This window comes from Festucalex cinctus, chromosome 9 (assembly GCF_051991245.1).
Source record: "Festucalex cinctus isolate MCC-2025b chromosome 9, RoL_Fcin_1.0, whole genome shotgun sequence".
NCBI classification, from domain to species: Eukaryota; Metazoa; Chordata; class Actinopteri; order Syngnathiformes; family Syngnathidae; genus Festucalex; species Festucalex cinctus.
The window spans coordinates 21226244-21247398 of record NC_135419.1 but is presented as its reverse complement, the minus strand read 5'-3'; the positions used below and the strand labels follow the sequence as shown (position 1 = coordinate 21247398).

The 21155-nt window shown below is 38.6% G+C and overlaps 2 protein-coding genes and 1 long non-coding RNA gene across 6 annotated transcripts in view; 1 reads left to right on the top strand and 2 right to left on the bottom strand.

Moving 5' to 3' along the window:
• The window catches only part of LOC144025355 (uncharacterized), a 35698-nt gene extending 23106 nt beyond the window's left edge, over window positions 1-12592 (bottom strand). Inside the window, exon 1 of the long non-coding RNA XR_013284842.1 lies at window positions 12435-12592. This is a non-coding gene — a long non-coding RNA (uncharacterized LOC144025355). The remainder of the gene's footprint in view (window positions 1-12434) is intronic.
• On the top strand, window positions 2-10163 carry g3bp1 (GTPase activating protein (SH3 domain) binding protein 1). Its single transcript, XM_077531230.1, has 12 exons — window positions 2-157; window positions 974-1079; window positions 1147-1228; window positions 3506-3679; window positions 3796-3886; window positions 3965-4061; window positions 5626-5878; window positions 5958-6062; window positions 6936-7056; window positions 7140-7265; window positions 8845-8954; window positions 9753-10163. Exons 2-12 carry the CDS (start codon window positions 985-987, stop codon window positions 10014-10016), a joined length of 1518 nt encoding a protein of 505 aa, XP_077387356.1. The 5' UTR covers window positions 2-157; window positions 974-984; the 3' UTR covers window positions 10017-10163.
• Window positions 12593-14807: 2215 nt separating the features above from the next.
• glra1 (glycine receptor, alpha 1) overlaps window positions 14808-21155 on the bottom strand; it is a 69333-nt gene continuing 62985 nt past the window's right edge. For all 4 annotated transcript variants that reach the window (XM_077533013.1, XM_077533014.1, XM_077533016.1 and 1 more), the window contains one exon: window positions 14808-17088. In XM_077533013.1, the coding sequence (XP_077389139.1) occupies window positions 16756-17088 (333 nt within the window). In that variant the 3' untranslated portion in view covers window positions 14808-16755. The remainder of the gene's footprint in view (window positions 17089-21155) is intronic.

The following is a 21155-nucleotide window of genomic DNA, read 5'->3' as shown; positions in this document are numbered from 1 at the left end:
CTCAAAGTGCGGCTGTGGGAGGGGAGCGTCAGGGGGGCATGCGCGGCTGAAACCGGCGAGCGAGAGAGCGAGCACGTTGTTAAAAGTGCTTGTGTTTCACTTATTCTAAGACCACTTTTTGTACTAAAGCGACTAAAACTGAGACACCCGACCTCTGGTGAGTAACATTTACGATTGTGGCGCGAATAACAGCGTGAAAGATGACAGTTGTTCTCCTTCCGCCGCATCGGGTTACTTAATTGGGTCGGAGAGGTGGGCGCCGTCTATGTCCTGGGGAAAAAAAAAAGAAAAAAGAAGGCTATCTGTTAGCAACACTTGAAAGGCGTCATTTTCAATAATTGACGCAATTTCACACGGCCGCGAGACACTTGACGTGAGAGGGCACGTGTAAGATTTTATTATGAGGCCTCTCGTCGTTTTTGTCCTGGAATTAGCCAGCATCATTGCGGTTCTCCCCCCGCCATGCTGCGCGCTTTCGTTTTTGCTCCAGGCCGCTGCCTGTCTTTCTCCTCGTTTTTATTTCGTATATGTATATATATTTTTTAATAAACCATCCCTAGATTCGCCTACCACTTCTCACAAGACTTCTCCTGTTCTCAGCTCGTTTTCGTTGAGCAGCTCGTCAAGGAATAACTCTAAAGTCGACCAGGCACGTGCTATAGCCGGCGTCGATGAGCCTCCCTCGAGGCCCCACCGAAAAAGTTCTCGAACCTTCACATAACGTCCCCTTCGGAAAAAAAAACAATTCCAACCACTTTATTAGCAGAGAGGTGGCCATTTTGGACTGCTTTTATTATAGGTTGTCCCTTTATAAAACGCGATCAATTTCAGGTCGATGACGATGATCAGCAAAGTTAATGATGATGATCACCTCACCGGATCATAAACTCATGCTCGACTACCTCATCATTCCAAAAATGATTTGAAATATTTCAGAAAGCTGATGTTGCCTTTTTTTTGCTTTTGTTAACAGAAGAAGAAGAAATGGTGATGGAGAAGCCAAGTGCCCAGCTGGTCGGGCGGGAGTTTGTCCGACAGTACTACACGCTCCTCAACCAGGCGCCCGACTACCTGCACAGGTACGCCCCATACCTCAATGTGTGTGCGTGTACCCGCCAGCGTTCTCAGCCTTTTATGTTTGTGCAGGTTCTATGGCAAGAACTCGTCGTACGTCCACGGCGGGCTGGACGCCAGTGGCAAGCCGCTGGAGGCCGTCTACGGACAATCGGTGGGTGACGCAAACTGCCACGCGAGAATTTGCTGTGCAGCGACCGTTGTAACACGATTATTACACAATAATTATTTGGGCTAGTGTTGATTTTAACGGGCATCTTTAAATTCCGTCTCAGTTTTAGTCTAGTTTCAATCACTGTTGTTCGTTTTTATCATAGTTTTTATCATCCCCTTTTTATTTAGTCTTATTTTTAGTCGACTATAAATCTATCATTTTAGTTGCACAGCACTTACATCTGCAGCAATGAATGGATTATTTGATCGTATGTGATTCCGATTGTTTTGCAATGATTTTCCAACCCGAATCATTGTGACACAATCCCAAAGCGGCACTGTTACACTACATATTGCGACACCGCTTCATATGCTTACACGTGCTACGAAACGTCTTCAAAATGCTACACAAGCCTTGTGAAAGGGCGGCTTGGATCAGTGGTAGAGTGGTGGTCTCCCAACCCAGAGGTTGTGGGTTTGATTCTGTGCCATTGTGACCACGTGGACGCATCCTTGAGCAAGGTACTGATGCTCTTGATGTTTTCGTCATCCGTAGATGGATGAGTAGTCGGATGTAAGGCGCTTTGAGGGTCTTGTAAGGTGGGAAAGCATTTAATTTAAATTTCAAATTTTTACATTTTTTATTTAAATGTATTTTTAATAGTATTTAAATTTATTTATTTTTAATTTTTTTTAAATGTTTTTTTTTTTAATTCAGTTAGTTGTAATTAGTTTTCATTGTGGTTCTGTTAGTTTTTTATTAGTTTTAGTTATTTAATAAATGCTTAGTTTTAGTTTAGTTTGTTAGTTTAGGTATTAGTTTAAAAAAAAATAAAGTGTATTACTTGTGCGCAATATTCAAAATATATACTGATGCTCTGTCATCCCTAGGTGGATGTGTAGGCGAATGTAAGCTGCTTTGGGGGCCTTGTAAAGCCTGTTTCACACGGAAAGATTTTAAAATTGTCGGCCGATTTCCAATCTTTGACAGACACCACACATGAAGAGAAAAAAATCACGGGAGTTCCAGTTTTGAACGTACCGTGCGTGGTGTGCGGCCACACTGCACAATCAACACTCCACACGAGCCGAGTTCATTCAAGAATGTGACGGGAAGTCTCGCAAAACCTCTCGAGATTAAACGTGGCTTCCGAGTCGTCAACATGAGTGGATCCTGGTTTTCAGCCGAAAAGCGGCATAAAAAGAAAAGGTGTTGTTTAAAAGGAGTGTAAATTGGCACTGGCGAGACATCGCTTGCCCTCGGCTCGGTGCTGGCGGCGCGCGTTGGCGGCCCACCCGGAGACCACGTTTATTTGTGGAGAATGTGTGTGCGTGTAATTAAAAAAAAAATAAAAAATTGGGCCAAGCGAAATCGGGCCAAAAAAATCCAACATGTTGGATATGCCCGATTTCAAGTCGGGGGTCCTTCCCAGCGCCGATATCGGGAGGCGATGTGTGTGGTGACAAGACACACGGCAGGATTATTTGTGAAGATTATCGCTTGCGTCTCGGCGCGTCCTTACGATTGTCAGGAGGGGAAATTCGGGGCTAAAATCGGGCCAATTCTCCTGCCTGCCGTGTGAACCAGGCTTAAGGTGGAAATCGTTTAAATTAAAATTTTTACATTTTTTTTTTAATTTAAATGTATTTTTAATCGTATTTAAATTGATTATTTTTTTTTTTTTTTTTTATTTAAAATGTATGTCTTTTAAATTTAAAATAAAAAATATCCATCCATTTTCTTGACCGCTTATTCCTCACAAGGGTCGCGGGGGGTGCTGGCGCCTATCTCAGCTGGCTCTGGGCAGTAGGCGGGGGACACCCTGGACTGGTTGCCAACCAATCGCAGGGCACACAGAGACGAACAACCATCCACACACACACACACACACAAACACACCTAGGGACAATTCAGAGCGCCCAATTAACCTGCCTTGCATGTCTTTGGAATGTGGGAGGAGACCGGAGTACCCGGAGAAGACCCACGCGGGCGCGGGGAGAACATGCAAACTCCACCCAGGAATGGCCGAAGCCTGGACTCGAACCGGAGTCCTCAGAAAATAAAAAATAAACATTTTTAAATTTATTTTATTTAAATTAAAAAATAAAAAACTTTTTTTACATTTATTTTTTTTTTAATTTTAAAAAGAATTACATTTTAAACTTATTTTTACATTTATTTCATTTAAATTATTTTAATTTTAAAAACACTTTGTAACTGAATGCTTGCTATCTGCTTGTTGCGCAACCAATGTTCCACATGCGTGTCGTGTTGCAGGACATCCACAAGCGCGTGATGGCGCTGAGCTTCCGCGACTGCCACACAAAAATCCGCCACGTGGACGCGCACGCCACCTTGAGCGAGGGCGTGGTGGTGCAGGTGATGGGGGAGCTCTCCAACAACATGCAACCCATGAGGAAGTTCATGCAGACCTTCGTGCTTGCCCCGGAGGTGAAAAAGGGGGAAAAAAAAAAAAAAAAAAAAAAAAAAAAAAAAAGATTCTTCGTTTGATGGTTTTGTGTGTCGCTTCAAAAGATGCAAACGTTGTCGTCGTTGTCCTTCCCTAGGGTACAGTGGCAAACAAGTTTTATGTCCACAACGACGTCTTTCGCTACCAGGATGAAGTCTTTGCCGATTCGGACTCTGAACCACCCGAAGGTTCGTTAGCTTGTTTTAATAACAACATCAAACGATGGAAAAGGTGCTCAGTGTGTGCGCGCGTGTGTGTGTGTTCAGAGTCTGATGAGGAGGTGGAGGAGCTGGAGGAGCGAGTTCCATCGCCGGACGTCATGGCCGACGAGTCGGTCCCCGCGTTCTATCAACCTACTTCCATGTAAGCACCACGTTTTTTTTTTATTTATTTTTTATTTAGTTGGTTTTTATTTTGTTTTCAGGGTGGTTCTGTTTATTTATTTAATAAATGCTTAATTTGAGTTAGTTTCATTATTAGTTTTAGTTTAAGAAAAAACGTGTGTTGTGTGCAGTATTCAAAAAACAGTATGGAAGCGATGTCATTTTTTGGTGCTTTTCGATTGGCTACTGCGAGATGATGTCACTTCCGTGTGACACACTTTCAAACCTCCTTATTCCGGTTAATATCAAAATAAATGTACTTCAAATCATATTAAAAATCATCCCCAAAGGCTCATGCATTAAATTCATGACCAAAGATGAAAACAAAGGACATTTTTGTTATAATTAGTTAGCTTTGTAAACATAAAACGTAGTTAGTTTTCGCTTTTTAAAACAAATTTTTGTTAGCGAAATTGTTTTTTTGAATTTTTGTTTTTTCGTTAGTTTTAGTTCACTAAAATAATCTTGGCAAGCGCGCACACAGATGCATTCACTCCTTCCCTGATCACGATTTTCACGATTTTTATTTTTTATTTTTCCTCTAGAGGACCTAGAAAGCTTCTAAAATGTCCGCTGACAATCTTTCTGAAGTTCCTCTGGAATCAGTTTATGAATACATGTCGCTTGTTTTCATAATAAATGAAAATGTATATTCTTGTTTTTCAAGATCAAATGAAGTTTTTGCAAATTGAAAAAAAACAAACAAACAGATAAATCAGTGTGCTTTCATGGAGCGAGCGCTTGTTGAGCAGCTAAAATCAAGGCAATTTGAAGTGAAGCAATTAATCAATAATGTCAATAGTTTTCTGATCATTTGATAAATGATTAATCATAGCGATTCACTACAATATTTCAGCAGCATCACAACATGGCCAAGTCACTATAGTTTCTCACAAAAGTGAACATACCCCGCTCACATTTTTAATGGCTTACTGCAACCATGTCCAGTGGTCTGATGAGACCAAGTGTGGGTGTAACATATCCAAACATCATGATACAATATTATTACGATATTGTGGGGCGGGTGGCCATACAAAAAGGTCACAATATTGTGTTAAAAAAAAAACAAAACAAAAAAAACAGTTCACACTTTAAAACACAAAAAAACATAATATTTTGCTTTTGTACAACCCTGCCATAAAAAATATAAATATTATATCAATATAATAATGCAAGCACACATTGAGTTCCTCCACATATTGACACGGTTCACAAGCATATTCCGTTCCCCTTCATCTGACCAATTTAAAATATTGAAGGGCCAAAACATGCCTTGTGAAAATTAAACTGCACTAAAAAAAAAACTAGCCACCAGAGGGTGCAACAACTGCAGAAATGGAAATCAACCTGACTTTTTCAACAGATGTGCTGCTTTTAATACTGTGACATGACTATATATTGTGGCAGTTTTAATATTGCAATATTACGATATTGCCGGTATCGTTGCATCCCTAATTGTGACATGCTGTATGTTGTGTCTTGGGAGTCATTCCCCAAACACTACACAACAAACGGTGACACTTTTTTTTTTTTTTTTTGTTTAGTCCGGAAGTAGCACACCCTGCTGATGAGCCGGAAGCGGCGGCGGCGACAACGGCGAGTCCAGAACCGGAACCTGAAGCGGAGAAGGACGTCGAGGCAGTGGACGCGGTGGAGCTGAAGGCCGTCACCGCCGCCGCTGCACCCGAGACACAAAGCGACGCGCGCGCACACCCGGCCAACGAGCAGACGGACAAGACGACGGAATCCAGCACGGAAGCCGCTGAGATGGCGCCCGCCGCGCCGGAGGAGAACCGGGTCAGTGGCTGCTTCCTCCCGCACTAACCGGACGCTAGCTAGTGAGATGCTAACGTCTTGTTATTGTTGTCGTTTGCAGCCGTTCTCCTGGGCGTCGGTCACCAGTAAGAACCTCCCGCCCAGCGGGGCCGTCCCCGTGTCGGGCATCCCGCCGCACGTGGTCAAAGTGGCCCCCGCCGCCCCGGTACGTTGCACCGTCAAAAAGTATTTGAGGCCCCCCGCAGCCATTTTTTGGAACACATTCAATGGATTATTATGTTTTTCATAAATTAATTATGATGTGCCGGAAAATTGGAGTAAAATGTTGATCATTGTTGTCCCAAGTAAAATGAGATGTTTGCAAATGTCTTATTTTTTTGGGGGGGGTAAGATAGCACTGAGCAGCAACACATTTTAAATCAGAGAAGGCTTTGTGTCCCGAAACATATTTTTGACCAAAAAGCCCCCCCCCCCATTTTATTACATTAAAATGTGTTATATTTTTTTTCATTTGTATTCCTTTTTTTTTTATTATTTAATTTTTATTATTTAATAACATTCACATACATCTGTCTACTTTGTGGACAACATTTGGGACATTTTAAGGTACCCAATGTATTAAACGTAAATTAAATGTATTAACATTTAATAACATTATTTAATTTTCAATTTAATTATTTAAGTTTTTTTTTTTTATTAAATAATGAAATTAAAAAAAAATTTCACTTTGTAAATTATTTTTTATTATTTAATTTTGCAATAGCTATTATTATTATAATTATTATTAATATTTAATTATTATTATTTAATAACATTATTCACATACATCAGTCTGCTTTGGACATCAACATTTGGGACATTTTAAGTTAATGTATTAAACATGTACATATAAACACAATAAGATTTGTCATTTATGACCAAAATATATTTGTCGAGTTTTCATGCAAAAGAAATCATACTTGCAATCGATAAAGTGTAACTTTTTTTTTTTTTTTTTTCCCCTCCCCCCTTGTGGTAAGGGGATCCGGGTCCCAGCTCCCTAGCCCTAATCTCAAGATGTGCGTATTCTTGTCCGCAGGTGCGCGTCGACGTCAAGTCAGAGTCTCAGTCAGCGTCACAGAGACCTCCGCTGCGCGACCCTCGACCCCGGGAACTGCGACCGGGCGCCCCTCCCCCTGCGCACAGAGGACCACGCCCCGGTACGCACAAAACAGGAAGTGATGGCGTCAAAAAAGCCGACTGCGCGCTGCCAACTTTTGTGTTTTGTTTTGTTTCCTTCCAGTTCGCGAGGGCGAGCAGGGCGAGGTGGAAGTGCGGCGGACGGTGCGTTACCCCGACGCACATCAGCTGTTTGTGGGCAATGTCCCGCACGCCGTCGACAAGAGCGAACTCAAGGAGTTCTTTGAGCGTAAGTCATGTGACCGCTCACCTCCCGATGATGGAAGAGCCACCATACGATCATTATCGTGAATTTGTGGAAATGTTGGCGAGACAAAAAAACAACAACAACAAAAATCACAATATTGTGCTTTCCAATATTGCAGTAGCAATGCATATAAACGGCATACAATCTATAAAAAGACTTCATATTGAGGCACTTACTTGTTAATACTAGCACACATTGAGTTCCTTCACATATTGATAGTAATAGTATATTATGTTCCCCTTCATCTGACCATACGTGTGGATTTGAAACATAGAAGGGTGAAAACATCCCTTGTGAAAATTCACCTAAACTAAAAAAAAAAAAAAAAAGTAGCTTGAACTGCACATATGGATATCAACCTGACTTTTTTTTTTTTTGAACAGATGTGCTCCTTTTAATATCGTGACATGACGACGACCAAAGTTAGTTTAGTTAAATAAAACTAATGAAATAACTAAAATTCAGCAAAATTTCATTAATAACAACATAAAAACGAAAAGTGCTTTTTCCAAAAATGAACACTGAAACTACATTTTATGTTCATAAAACTAACTAAAATTATCGAAAAAAACGTCCTTCATTTTAATCTTTGGTGATTAATTAAATGCATGAGCCTTTGGGGATGATTTTAAATGTGATTTGAGGTCAATTTAGTTTTGATATTAAGCAGAATAAGGACGTTTGAAAGTGCGTCACGCGGCAGCGACGTCATCTCGAAACAGCCAATAGAAAAGCACCAAAAGACATCGCTCCCATGCTGTTTTTTAAATATTGCGCACAAGTAATACACGTTTAAACAAAAGTAATAAAACTCAGCATTTATTAAATAACTAAAACTAATTAAAAAAAAAAAACTAACAGAACCAGCCTGAAAACTAATTGAACTCAAAACAAAATCAAAACTAACTCAAATGAAAAATTCCCAAACTATTATATCCCTGACGACGACGATGTATTGTGGCTGTTTTAATATCACAATATTGCCGTTATCGTTGCATTCCTAACGTGGACTGGAAAAAGTCACGAAAATACGATAGCTTATTAACTCATTTGCTTCCAAAGACGTATAAATATGTTTGATTTTAAATGTGTATTTATACTTTTTTTTTTTTTTTTTTTTTTTTTTAATGTTTTTTTAATGCTAGAGCTAGAGCATACAGAAGGCTTTGATGCAGCCACTGAATGGAAGCGAACAGTTGAAGCAATGGTAGTTGTTAAAAAAAATAAAATAAACGGCCAGCAGGTGGCAGCAAAGTATAAAAGATTGGGACACTGTTGCAACAAGCTCCACGGTTTTCAACAATTTGTGAATAATGATGACAATTCTAATGCAAATTGCTGAAAAACTGAAATGGATAGAAATGCTATTTGACCCCCACGGTGGGTTCCATGTTTTGATAGCAATAGAACAGAATATTGTGTGGGCCTTGTAAAATCCGTCAAACATCTGGGAGTGAACAGGGTTGATGGGGGTGCTGGAAAAAAACAAAAGTATTTCAGTGATGTCATGACATGTGACGTGGGGTGAATGATGACATCACACGTGCATGTTGTCCCGCAGAGTACGGAACGGTTCTGGAGCTGCGGATCAACAGCGGAGGCAAACTTCCCAACTTCGGCTTCGTGGTCTTCGACGACTCGGATCCCGTCCAAAAGATCCTCGCCAGTCGGGTCAGTTTGTTTCACATTCACAAACATGAAATATCCATCACCGCTCCGCCCGCTTTGGGATCACAGGGGCAATTACAAAATTAGCAGCATCAGTTAAAAAAAAAAATATATATATATATTCATATATATTTTTGAGTTGCTTCAATTTATACGTTTGCACTTTTTATTTTATTTTAAAATAACTAATTTAATACATTTTGATTAATCCAAAAGGAGTTTGCATAATTCTCGTTTCAAATAATTTTATTTATCTTCATTTTTATGTTTTTATATTTAAACATTTTCTTGTTTTGTAACAAAAAGAAATTAATGATCGTCCTACAGTCCACAAGCTGCACTCCCAAGTTTTTAAGTTTATTTATTTATTTATTTTATTTAGTTTTTTATGGGGCATTTATTTATTTATTTTTCTATTTGGTCCAAAAGGAACTTGCATAATTAAAATGCTTCAACATTTTCCTGTTTTGCACCAAAAAATAATTGTTTGAATAATCGTGATGTCAATTATTGCCAAAATAATCCTGATTATTCTTTCCAGAATTGAGTAGCCCTAAAACGATACCACTAGTAAATAAAATTTCCCAGCCATAAATGACCCAATATTCCTTAATTAAAATTGCATGAAGTTAATGTCAACTTTGTATCCATATCATTTCACATTTCTTGTCCTGATGGTAAAAACGGCTTTGTATTGGTTACCGGCGTGAGTACCGATACCTTTTTAAAATAAGACGGGTATCGGCATCTAACGATTCCTGCCGCTGACGTTTGCTGTCGCATGTGGTGTCGTTCCTTCAGCCCATCAAGCTTCGCGGCGAAGTGCGCCTCAACGTGGAGGAGAAGAAGACGCGGTCGGCCCGCGAAGGCGAGCGGCGAGACATGCGACCACGTGGGCCGCCGGGACTGGGAGGGGGCCCCCCGCGGGAGCGCATCGGCGGGGCTCCCAGAGGCCCGCCCGGCGTGGGCCGCGGAGGAACCGGAGCCGCCCAGAAGCCCAGCTTTGGTGCCGGCGGCCGTGGGGCGCCGTCCGGCGAGGGCCGCTACTCGGCACAACGCCCGTGAGACCACCCGACCCAACCCGACATCGGCGACGAACATCTCCACGATTGGACTTGACCAAATTGACCGCCAAGCGTCCTTCATGTCTTTGCATTTCCCGTTAGTTTGCAGGTTTTGGTCATGTCACTGTCCCGCCCTGTTTTTATTTTTGTTTCCCCTCCTCCAAGCGGACTGGAAGTGGACTTGAATCTCCCGCCCGTTCTGTTTCTTAAAGGAACGCTACATCGGTGCTGGAGGCACCGGCGGCCTTTTTTTAAATTTTTTTTTAAGCGAGCTCAGCACTTCCCGCCGAGCCCGCCAACCACAATTAAATTAAAAAATGTCTTTTCGAAAGCTGCCTTGTCTTCTTCTCAACCTCACTTGGGCTCGAGATCGTTCACACAGGACACATTAGTAACGAGCCTCCATCGTAGGAGTAAATAAATAAGTAAATAAATAACTGGTGATACTTTCTCCCGATAGATTATTGATACGCCTACGCAAGTATGGCGATATTTGTAGTTAATATACAGCCGCTTGAACGGCTCCATTGTTGATGACTTATGGAGCAATGACTCGGCGGGCCACTAGGGGGGGGGGGGCCTCATAAGAGTGGCAGGGAAATGGACGCAAGTCTTCAGGCGAAGAAGACTTTCTTTTATTATTTTTAATTTATATTTTTATCTATGTATGAATTTTTTAAAATGTTTTTATTTTTTTAATTATGTATTGATTATTTTTATATATTTTATTTTTATTGATTGGTTCATATTATCATTTATTTTATTAGTATTATCGTGGATTTATTACCTGAGCAATATATCAATTGCGGTAAAGAAAAGTAAGAAAAACTCATCTTACAACTGACTTAATTTTGCATACATTTCTATAGAAAATGTGGATTATATCTTCAATTTTAACGTTTTAAAACATTTTATGTTTAGTCTTTTTGAAGCACACAAAATCTGATTTAATATTTATTTACTTTTGTAATGATATGCAAAAAATTGTGTCACAGTTTATAAAATGAAACAAGTGATTATGTAACATGTTGCATGACAATAGTGTTGAAGACAAATTTGATCACAGAAAGTTAAGAACACATTTGTATTTGTTTTTAAAAAAAAATACACAAAAGTACTCAGTGTGAAGAAGACACAAAAAGAAACGATTTTCTCATTGAAAAAACATCCGTTTATGTGTTCAGTAGTTTTATAGATTAGCATGGATTTATTACTTGACCAATATATCGATAATTAGCCGTTGGATTAATGTTAAATTATGAGTTTTTTTTGTTTGTTTTTTCACGGTAAATCCACCTCCTGTCTGTCCCATGTTTGGCCATGTTGCACTCGCTAGCTGCAGATTTAAAAGGGGGGGTGTCACGTGCAAGATTATTTTAGTTAACTACAATTTAAAAAAAAAACTAAAATTCAAAACCAATTTCATAAAACGACATGTTTGTTTACATTGCATCTCAAACAGAAAAAACATTTACCATGTCACCTAAGTCAATAACTAGCGAAAAATAACCCTCCAGTGTGGACTGACAAGGAGTAGGTATAGATTTGTGAGAAAATACGAAATGTGCCTAATTGTGACGTAGTCGAGTGAATCCCAACAGAAAGCCAAAACTTGCTCCGTTCAACAAAAGCAGTACAGTACACTGCCACCAGGGGGTGGTGACGCATCACAAGCAAAATTGTAGACCTTCCGTTTTAGTTGTGATGTCATAAACGACAAGGTCAGCCAAAAGGCGTCACTTTTGACACTTGAAAAATGTCTTGCTTGTTTTTCACGTGACTTTGACAATCATACAATTGACATCTGAAGCTTTTCACACGCGCCAACGTCGCTTACAACACATTTAATTTAATTTTATTTTTTTAACCACCACCTCGTTCAAACAAAGCAGCTCGCCACCGTGACGTCTTCACGGAAGTCAATCTAACGCCTCAACTGTCCACGTATTTGTCACCATTTTTATGTCACCATGCATCATTATCATCATCAATGTGATCATATGCTCATGGATGACCATGAGCATATGATCACATTTTAGGCTTAAGGATGATAACATTAAAAATAAAGATGCAGTAGGCAGCAGTCGCAATTAATAATAATAAAAAAATGTTCACATTTCTTTGTTGGTCCGCTTGCAAAGTTCCCCTAAATTAAATCATTTAAAATCATTGGAGGTGAAATGATTAATCAACAAGTAATCAATTACCAAACTGAGCAATTTGGACAATCAATCTAACCAAAAATTGGTCAGAATCCTCAGAAATTGGGTCCCTCAGTAGCAAATCTCCTAATTCTGTCGACCTTCATGAAAGCAATCGAATCTTTGTGTTGATCCAAGTAGGAAAAAAAAAAAGACACTTGCAAACATCTGCTGCCACTTTTGAAAACATGACATTTGTTGTTGATTTTTCCACTTACCACAGAATTAATTGCAGCGTCCGTTTGACCATGTTAGGTTTGTTTGTTAACTCCGGCGTCGGAGCTGGCTTCCTGGTTTCGTCACAGTTGGATACCCCCCCCAAAACACAATGTCGCTCTGTGATTGGTCCGAACCACTGAAAGGCGGTTATCGGCGGGAGCGGTACAAGATGTCTTCTCCGGGGTTTGTGAACTTACAAATACCGCGAGAATTCATCTTGCGAGAGCAAGGCACCATAAATAAATAAATACCTCGCGGTGAAAAGTGTGGCAGCTCGAATAGGCCAGCTGAACAACAACTCGGAGGAAAGTGAAATGTTGTCAAATACTGCCACCTACTGTCAACTTTGTCTTAGTGTCAGCTGCCAGCCTGTACAACATTTCAATTGGTTGCACAAAGTCCAGTTTTTGTTGTTGCGCTTTGAAAGGCACTCAACTCAAAAGAATATAGCACTTATCATCCGATGATCAGCAAATCTTATTAATAAATAGCATAATCAAATATGACCACAAAACACCAAGGAGAGAAATTTCAATCAACAAATCAGCCATCACAGTGTCAAGTTTTATTTGCACTTTTTAATCTTTCTGTTATTTTTTATTTTTTGGAACATGACACAGATCTTGGCGCGAGCAGTCGTCGACATTGTTCGAAATGATGTTGATAAAAGGTTGTTAATAGAATAATTAGTAGGACATATTTCAATAAATAGAATATGTATATTTATATATATATGTACAGTTACAGCAGAAATGCTACATTCTTTTTTTTTTCCTTCAAATTGCTTCACAGTTTTTGTTGTTGTGTGCAAGCAAACAAAATAAAAAATAAATAAATAAATAAAAAAGCAAAAACAGCCGCCAATCTCGTCACCTTTATATTCATGCAAAATATTCTTGGTCAGATTTTGGGGAAATCCAAAGTGATTTGCGCCACCTTTATTTTTTTTGTTACATTTTTTTTTTTCATCCGTCCGTTCTGCTCGGATGGAGCACGAAGCAAAGCCAAAAGGCTCCAAAAGCCAAACAAAATGGAGGAGAGAAGCGTAGAGAAGAGAAGAAGAGTAAGGCCATTCCGACGTGTGCAAAAAAGAATCGGCAAGAAGAATCGAGAATCGGTCGTCTCAGACGTCCGTCAATGCAACAAATTCAACATGCTACTTCAAAAGACAAAAAATCCCCCCCCCCCCCCGACAATAATCATAATTCCTCATAAGTGTGGTGTGAGAAAGTCACATGACCTCATGCCAGCACGGCTTTGAAGCGGCGGCGCTCCTTTGGAAGCACAAAAAGGTTTGCAGGTCAGAGGTCAAAGGTCAGCTAGAGCAAAAACAAACACGAGACTCCCAGCATTTACATCAGCAAACCCTCGGAAATATATTGCACGGTTCTTTTTTTTGTTTTTCCCTCAAAAGGTATTCCTTCTGTTTTTTTTTTCCCCACTCAACTTCATTAAATAATTTGATGGATGGAAATAAAAATCAAAATTCATCTAATTAGATCATTTGATGGACGTATTGTAAATAATACAAATAAAAAAATATCAAAATGAATCATTTTACATAAATGCCAAAGAACAAATGCATATATTATTAGATTGGTTATATATTTTTTTCTATATATTTTTTCTAACAAAAATCTAATTAAAAATAAATTCATAAATATAGAAATATTACATGCAAATAATGAAATGTTAAAAACAAACATGCTTTAATTAGTCATCTCATTAATTTGTCAATTGATTTGCAGCAAATAAAATATAAAAATAAACAATTTTATATAAATGCAATAAGGACATTTTATTAATAACTAGTACATTATGATTTATTTCTATTAACCATTATGACTCAATAACTAAATATTAAAAAAAAAAAAAGTAAAAAATGATTAAAAATAAAAACGGTGAAAAAAAAACTATTTCTACTTTTAAATATCTATAAAAATGAGAATAATATATGTAAATACAATAAAGGCATTTTATTAATTACTGGCTAATTACAATTTATTTCTATCAACCATTATAACTCAATAACTAAATAATATAAAACAAAGTCAAAATGATTAAAAGATAAATAAATAAAACAACAGTGGAAAAAAGGTAGGTACTATTTGTAATTTTACATATCTATAAAAATGAGAATAATTTTGTTAGCATTTTTTTTTTTCTGCCCTCACACTTCAAATCAAACGGGGTCCAAAACTTTGTCCACCCCCGATAGGTATTCTTTTAGTTTTCCTTTGCGTGCCCTCAAACTGTTAGCCAGCTAGCTTGTTTGCCAGCTAGCTCGCGAGTGAGCAGCGGCGGCTATATGGCAGAAAACTGTCATCATAAAAACATTATTTCAACATCATAAGATGATAAAATATGTGCTGTTAGCATGGAAACAAGCAGCAGGAATTTTAATCTCTGAAGCAAAAAAAAACAACAAAAAACAAAAAAAACAAACAACTGCGTCAAGTCACCATTTGCATTTGTTTACGCACCATGTGACATCTTTTAGCGACATTTAGCGCATTTTGTTTGTTGCTACGTGATTCGAACAACAAGCAAGCTTAACAGCTTTTTTTTTTTTTTTTAAATCGTGTTCATGAAATGACGAATTGCTAGTTGCAAACATCCGGGAATGATTTGCACGTTAATGCTAATAGCGCAACGCTAGCCATTACCCAACTAGCATTAGCGTCTGTCCCAGATTCATTTTCACACGTTTGAGACAGTTTTTCATCGTTTTAGGGCCAAATGGAATGCAAATAAAGGATTTGCCCGTGCTACCTGATGCTAACTTGTTAACAGCAGGTTCAAGATGCTATTAAGCTAGTGTCATTCACACCAAATAAATCACGAAGAACACAAAAAAGCAGAATGATTTGAATATGTTGAAAATAGCAGCTGCTGATGAGACTAGCGTTGTAATGCTAGCTGTTTGTTAGCCAATTAGCATTAGCACTTGTCCCGCTAGTTCCAAACCATCTTTGACCCTTTTTATTCCTTCCTACGAAAATCGAACACAAACGTCGTTAATGTTCACGTCGACATTTTTTTTGCACAAATTGCTGCTGCCCCCTGCTGGTTTGGAGTGTGGTTGACACACACGACATCTGCTGGGAAAGGAGAAAAAAAGAAAAAAAGACAATAAAAAAAAGCAAGGCTTTTCTGTTTTGCGATCGGAGAAAAAGTCTTGTTTGTCCAAATGAAATGATTTGAGTTCTTGTATGACGTGTCACGTGACACAGATCATTGGTGGATGATTGGCAGGCGATGGCGACATCATTTGCATACAGAGCGCTTTGCATAGAGAAGCCGAGGTGAGGATCAAGTTCAGGAAGCACGAGTCACACCAGTCAAGTTTGGCACAAACACCCCTCGCACTAAAATAAAAATAAATAAATAAATACATTGAAAAATAAAAATAATAATAAAAAACAATATAATAAAAAATAAAATCATTTTATATATACACAAATAAAAAAATCGAATAAAAAAAAAACAAGCCTTCAATAAATTAGGAAAATAAAATAATTTTATACATACACAAATAAAATAAAAAAAAATCGAATAAAAAAAAATAGCCTTGAATAAATCAGGAAAATAAAATAATTTTATAAATACACAAATAAATAAAAAAAATTGAATAAAAAATAAGCTTTAAATAAATTAGGAAAATAATAAAATATTTTTATACATACACAAAAAAAAAAAAAAATCTCTTTTATAGAAATTAAAGGGGAACAACAATCTAAAAAAATAATACTGTACAATAAAAAAATAGAAATAGTCAATCATAAAAAAAAATGAAAGAAACTACTACAAAAAAGTATAATCCTTATGAAACAAATCCACAAAAATACAATAGTACAATAATCGAATATTAAAAACAAACACAATTTAAAACAAAAAATCTAAATAATCATAAATAAAGAAAGAAACTAACACTAATAAAAAAAAATATATAATAAATTGGTTGAATAATTCGATAATAATGACGAGTAAGTACAGGCTGCTGTTGCGCGCATCACGTGACGGGGTTAGCGTGCTAGCATTAGCATCAAAAGCAAAAAAGTTCATAAATATTCTGGGAGCTTCCGGGTTGGGGGGATTGAGTTTGTGATGCTTATAGAGTGGCTCCGCCCCCTCCACACACATGACTCCACCCACCCGACCAGGTGGGCGTGGCCTCTTCTGCTCAATAGACTTTCTCTCCGCCCCCCCAGGTTTGTTTGTCATGCAGCCGTTCACTTCCTGTCCGGAGGAAGAGGAGGACCAAAGGCAGGATGAAGAGCTGACGGAAGATGATGCTGCTGCTGCTGATGATGACGGCGCTCATTGTTTGTGTATGTCCTCGCTGCGTATGATCTTGTAGGTGATCCAGTAGAAGATGTTGAAGATGAGGAAGACGAGGGGGAAGGCCACGCGCGACACCGTGTCGATGCGTTTGGCGCGGCTGATGAACAGTTTCTTCATCTCCTCGATGCTCTTCTCGGGCGCCGCCCCGCCTCCGCCGCCGCCGTGCCCCGCCCCCACGCCTCCGGCGCCCGGCGCGTTGTTGTTGTTGCCCTTGATGGCCGCCATGCCGTCTTTCTGCAGGCACGCCGGGCCCACGCCGTAGCCCGAACCCGGGAAGCTGAAGCGACCGTCGCCGCCGCCGTCGTCCTCCTGCAAACAAATGCGAAGTCACAGGGAGGCCGTCTTGCTACTCCCATTTCGCGAGTGGTCTACTATACGTACACATGAGACATATCCAGCTCATAGCCAGTTATGATATATGTTACGATAATATATGACTGGATAGCCGCGAGGCCGAAACTTTTAGAGGTGGTGATACGGCCATATTGCTCCTCCCAAGAAACGTTTCTCACCATACCATCCGATAAATTTACAGGATCCAAATGGGAGAACATTTGAGACACTACCTAGTAGAAACAGCATCATTTATAGTGTTATAAATAGAGATGTAACAATATCCAAACATCATGATACAATATTAGCACGAAATGAAGGTCACGATATAATTATTACAATATTGTGGGGAGGTTGGCGATACAAAAAAAAAAGGTCACAGTATTGTAAAAAAATGAGCTCATAGGAAAAAAACAAAACAAAACGTAATATTGTGCTTTTGTATGTTACAGCAATGAAAAATAGTCTAAAAATATTACATCTAAAATATGTATATAAATATATATATTCCTCCACATATTGACTTGACACAAGCACATTACGTTCATCTGACCAATAGTGCATATTTTAAATATAGAAGGGCCAAAACATTCTTGTGAAAATTAAACTACAGTAAAAAAAAAAAAAACTAGCCACCAGGGGGTGCTACAACTGCACCAATGGAAATGAACCCGACTTTTTTTTTTTTTAACAGATGTGCTGCTATTGATAAAAAAAAAAAAAAATGACATGACAACGACGAATAATTGTGGCAGTTTTAATATCGCAATATCACGATATTGCCGGTGTTACATCCCTAGTTTTAAATTTATTAAACATAAACAAGAGGACTTCTAACATTTTACAACTTGCCTTAAATACATGTATAAATGATATGCTTAATGATGTTTAGTTTTTATTAAAGAATTCCAAGTGTAATTCAACAAACGATGCCTCTGCCAAATCGAATATTGGGGTCTTGAGCGATAAAAGAAAAAGGGTGTCTTCAAAGCAGCACATTTTGTTTAGAACTAGTTAAAAATTTGTGAGCACACCGGCACAAATGCCTCCAGCCTTATACTAACTGCATATGAGTTGTATATATCTCATCTGTATGTCTACCGTATACTTGATGCAGTAGTCCGCTTGCTAGGTGGGAGTAGCAAGATGGCCGCCCTGTGTATTGGCTATCCAGTCATATACTGTATACAGGCCAGTGGTTCCAAAGTACTTGTAGGCTAAATACTACAAGCATAGCATATTTTCCCATAATGCCATGAGGTAGTGATTAAAAAAACAACAACCAATATTTAAATACATTTAAAATTATTTGGCCCACATTATGTCAATATGTTCAAAAATCACATAAAAAAAAACATTGTTTATTCAATCACAACTTGTATGATTAATTATTGTTTCCACAACGCACGATTTAGGTTTGTCATTTTTCCCCACAATGCACCTGGCATATGACTTGCACATCTGCACGCAATATCCCTGGTGCATTGTGGGAAAACATGCGATGCTTGTAGCATGTAGTCTACAAGTCCGTTTTCAACATATTTGCCAGTATGTATTTGAATACGTTTGCTCGCCAGTCAAAAATGTTTGCGTATGCATGAGCGCTTCCGGAAAGCGCCAACAAACAACATGCACACGCACACACGTGTGCGTGCGTGCGCATCAGGTAGCACGCTCCATTTTTAGCCTTGGTGTCCCAATTCTGTCCTTGACTTCAGGCAACACCATCTATTACACTTTTTTTTTTTTTAACTTCACACACACGCACGCCTGATGGCCTCGGTGCGCCCTTGAGCTAAACGATGACAGATGTTGGCCGCCAGAATCGATGGGAGACAAAAGATAGGAGACACAATGAGGAGGAGGAGGAGGAAAAGGGGAGGAGCCTCCATGGCAACTTCCTGGGAAAAGTCAACAGGGAGGAGAGGAAGCGAGCGTGAATGATGCGGAAGAAGCGACAACGAGAAGGAAGTGGAACAGGAAGTGGATGTAACAAAACAGGAAGTTGAATCAAAAACAAGCTAACGTGGAATAAAAGCAGCAACAGAACAAAAAGTCACCAACAGGAAGTTGATGACAAAAACAAACAAACAAACAAACAAACAAACAAACAAAAAACAACGCGCGTGACAAACAGGAAGTGGAAACAAGCGGCGTCCCTCAGGGCTCCGAGCGGATCGATGGGTGCGCCGGCTAACGAGTCGCTGCCGTCGCCACCGTGCTAATGACTTCGCCCCTTAATTGGAGCTGACAACGTGGCGGCGTCTCCTTATCGACCGGTGTCCAATCATCTTTCGCTTGAAATGACAACTTGGAAGAGAGTAAAATATTCAGAGTCAATTTTACTCGAGTATTTTTACTGGGCACAAGAGATTTGGACTATCCATCCATCCATTTTCTTGACCGCTTATTCCTCACAAGGGTCGCGGGTGTGCTGGAGCCTATCCCAGCTGGCTTCGGGCAGTAGGCAAGGTACACCCTGAACAGGTTGCCAGCCAATCGCAGGGCACACAGACGAACAACCATCCACACTCACAAGCACACCTAGGGAGAATTTGGAGCTCCCAATTAACCTGAGAATTGGACTATCTCATGACAAAAACCTAGTAAACTTTTTTTTTTTTTTTTAACTCAGAAACTTTAATTACATTTTAGAATGAAATTTTGTGAGTACATTTATTTGTTTATTTATTTAAAAAAAAGAAAAGAAAGAAAAAAGGTTGCACAAGGGTTGAGGAACAAACTGAACCAGCTTGGGAGACAGTTACTCTACCACGTGAGCTATGCCATTCCTACTGTTTGCTACTATCCAAAACGAGACCAAAAGAAATTTACCCTGATAATAATTTGTTAATTTAATTTGTTAATGTTCATTTTAAATTTAAATTAAATTGATTAATTAATTAATTAATTAAATTTTAATTTAAAAATTTAAATTAAATTTTAATTTTGTTAATTGATAATTTTGTAAGTAATTTGTTAATGATTTGTTAATAACCTGTAAACTATGATAATAAAATAATAATAATAAATAAGATATTAAAAATGAATTAAAGTAAATGTTAAATTAAAAATGTACTCTGATCTGTTAATCTGTTAATAATTTGTTAATGTTAATTTTAAAATAATTAAATTAATTAAATTAATTAATTAAATTCGAATAAAAAAAAAAAATTAGATTTTTGTTAATTGTTCATTTGTAATGTAATTGACAATTTGCTATCTTTCGACCCGGTAAAGAAAAAAAGCAATTTCTAGAGTGTTAAGTTTGATTTGTAACGTTCCCTTACCATGTCTAGTATTAAAAACGCCTGGGAGCAGGATCTGCAAATCTCGATCAGTGAGACAGTCTGGTCTGAAGTGTTGAAGAAAATACATTCGTCCTCAATGAGTGCGAGACATGCTCTTGTCCAGTTCAAGGTGGTGCACAGGGTTCATCTTCACAAGGCTAAACTAGCACGCATTTACTCTCATATCAACCCTATATGTGACCGATGTAAATTGACTGATGCCACATTAATACACATGTTTTGGTTTTGCCCCAGGATACATTATTTGTTTGGTATTTGCGATACACTTTCGGCTGTATTCGGGGTGAAAATACCTATGAATCCACTGAGGTTACTTTTTGGGGTTGTAACTGAGGAGCTTGGACTACCTGCCAGGGGGCGAAGAGTTATCGCCTTCTCAACCTTGCAAGCACGCCGCTGAATTCTTCTGTAATGGAAGGACGCATCTCCTCCGACAGTGCCACACTGGATTAAAGATGTATTATTCCATCTCAAACTTGCGAAATTTAGATGTGTGATGGCGGGCTCTGAAAAGGAGTTTCATCGGATGTGGGAACACTTTTTGACATTCTTTAATCATCCATCAACATTGGTGCAAGAATGAATATGTAAGTAGTATTCTGGCAGACTTGTATATTATTGGCCTATAGGTATCTGTTTGTTTGTTTTTGTGTGTATTTTTTTGTAAGTGACAGGAGAGATGGGGGATTTGAGTTTTGTTTGGGGTGGGTTTTTTCTGTTTTTCTATTATTG

Excerpts from the sequence above, each read along its gene's own strand:
- g3bp1 (XM_077531230.1), top strand. The coding sequence starts at position 985 with ATGGTGATGGAGAAGCCAAGTGCCCAGCTGGTCGGGCGGGAGTTTGTC. Across the intron at positions 3,680-3,795 it reads CCTTCGTGCTTGCCCCGGAG|GGTACAGTGGCAAACAAGTT; the intron begins GTGAAAAAGGGG and ends GTCCTTCCCTAG. Across the intron at positions 7,057-7,139 it reads GCACAGAGGACCACGCCCCG|TTCGCGAGGGCGAGCAGGGC; the intron begins GTACGCACAAAA and ends GTTTCCTTCCAG.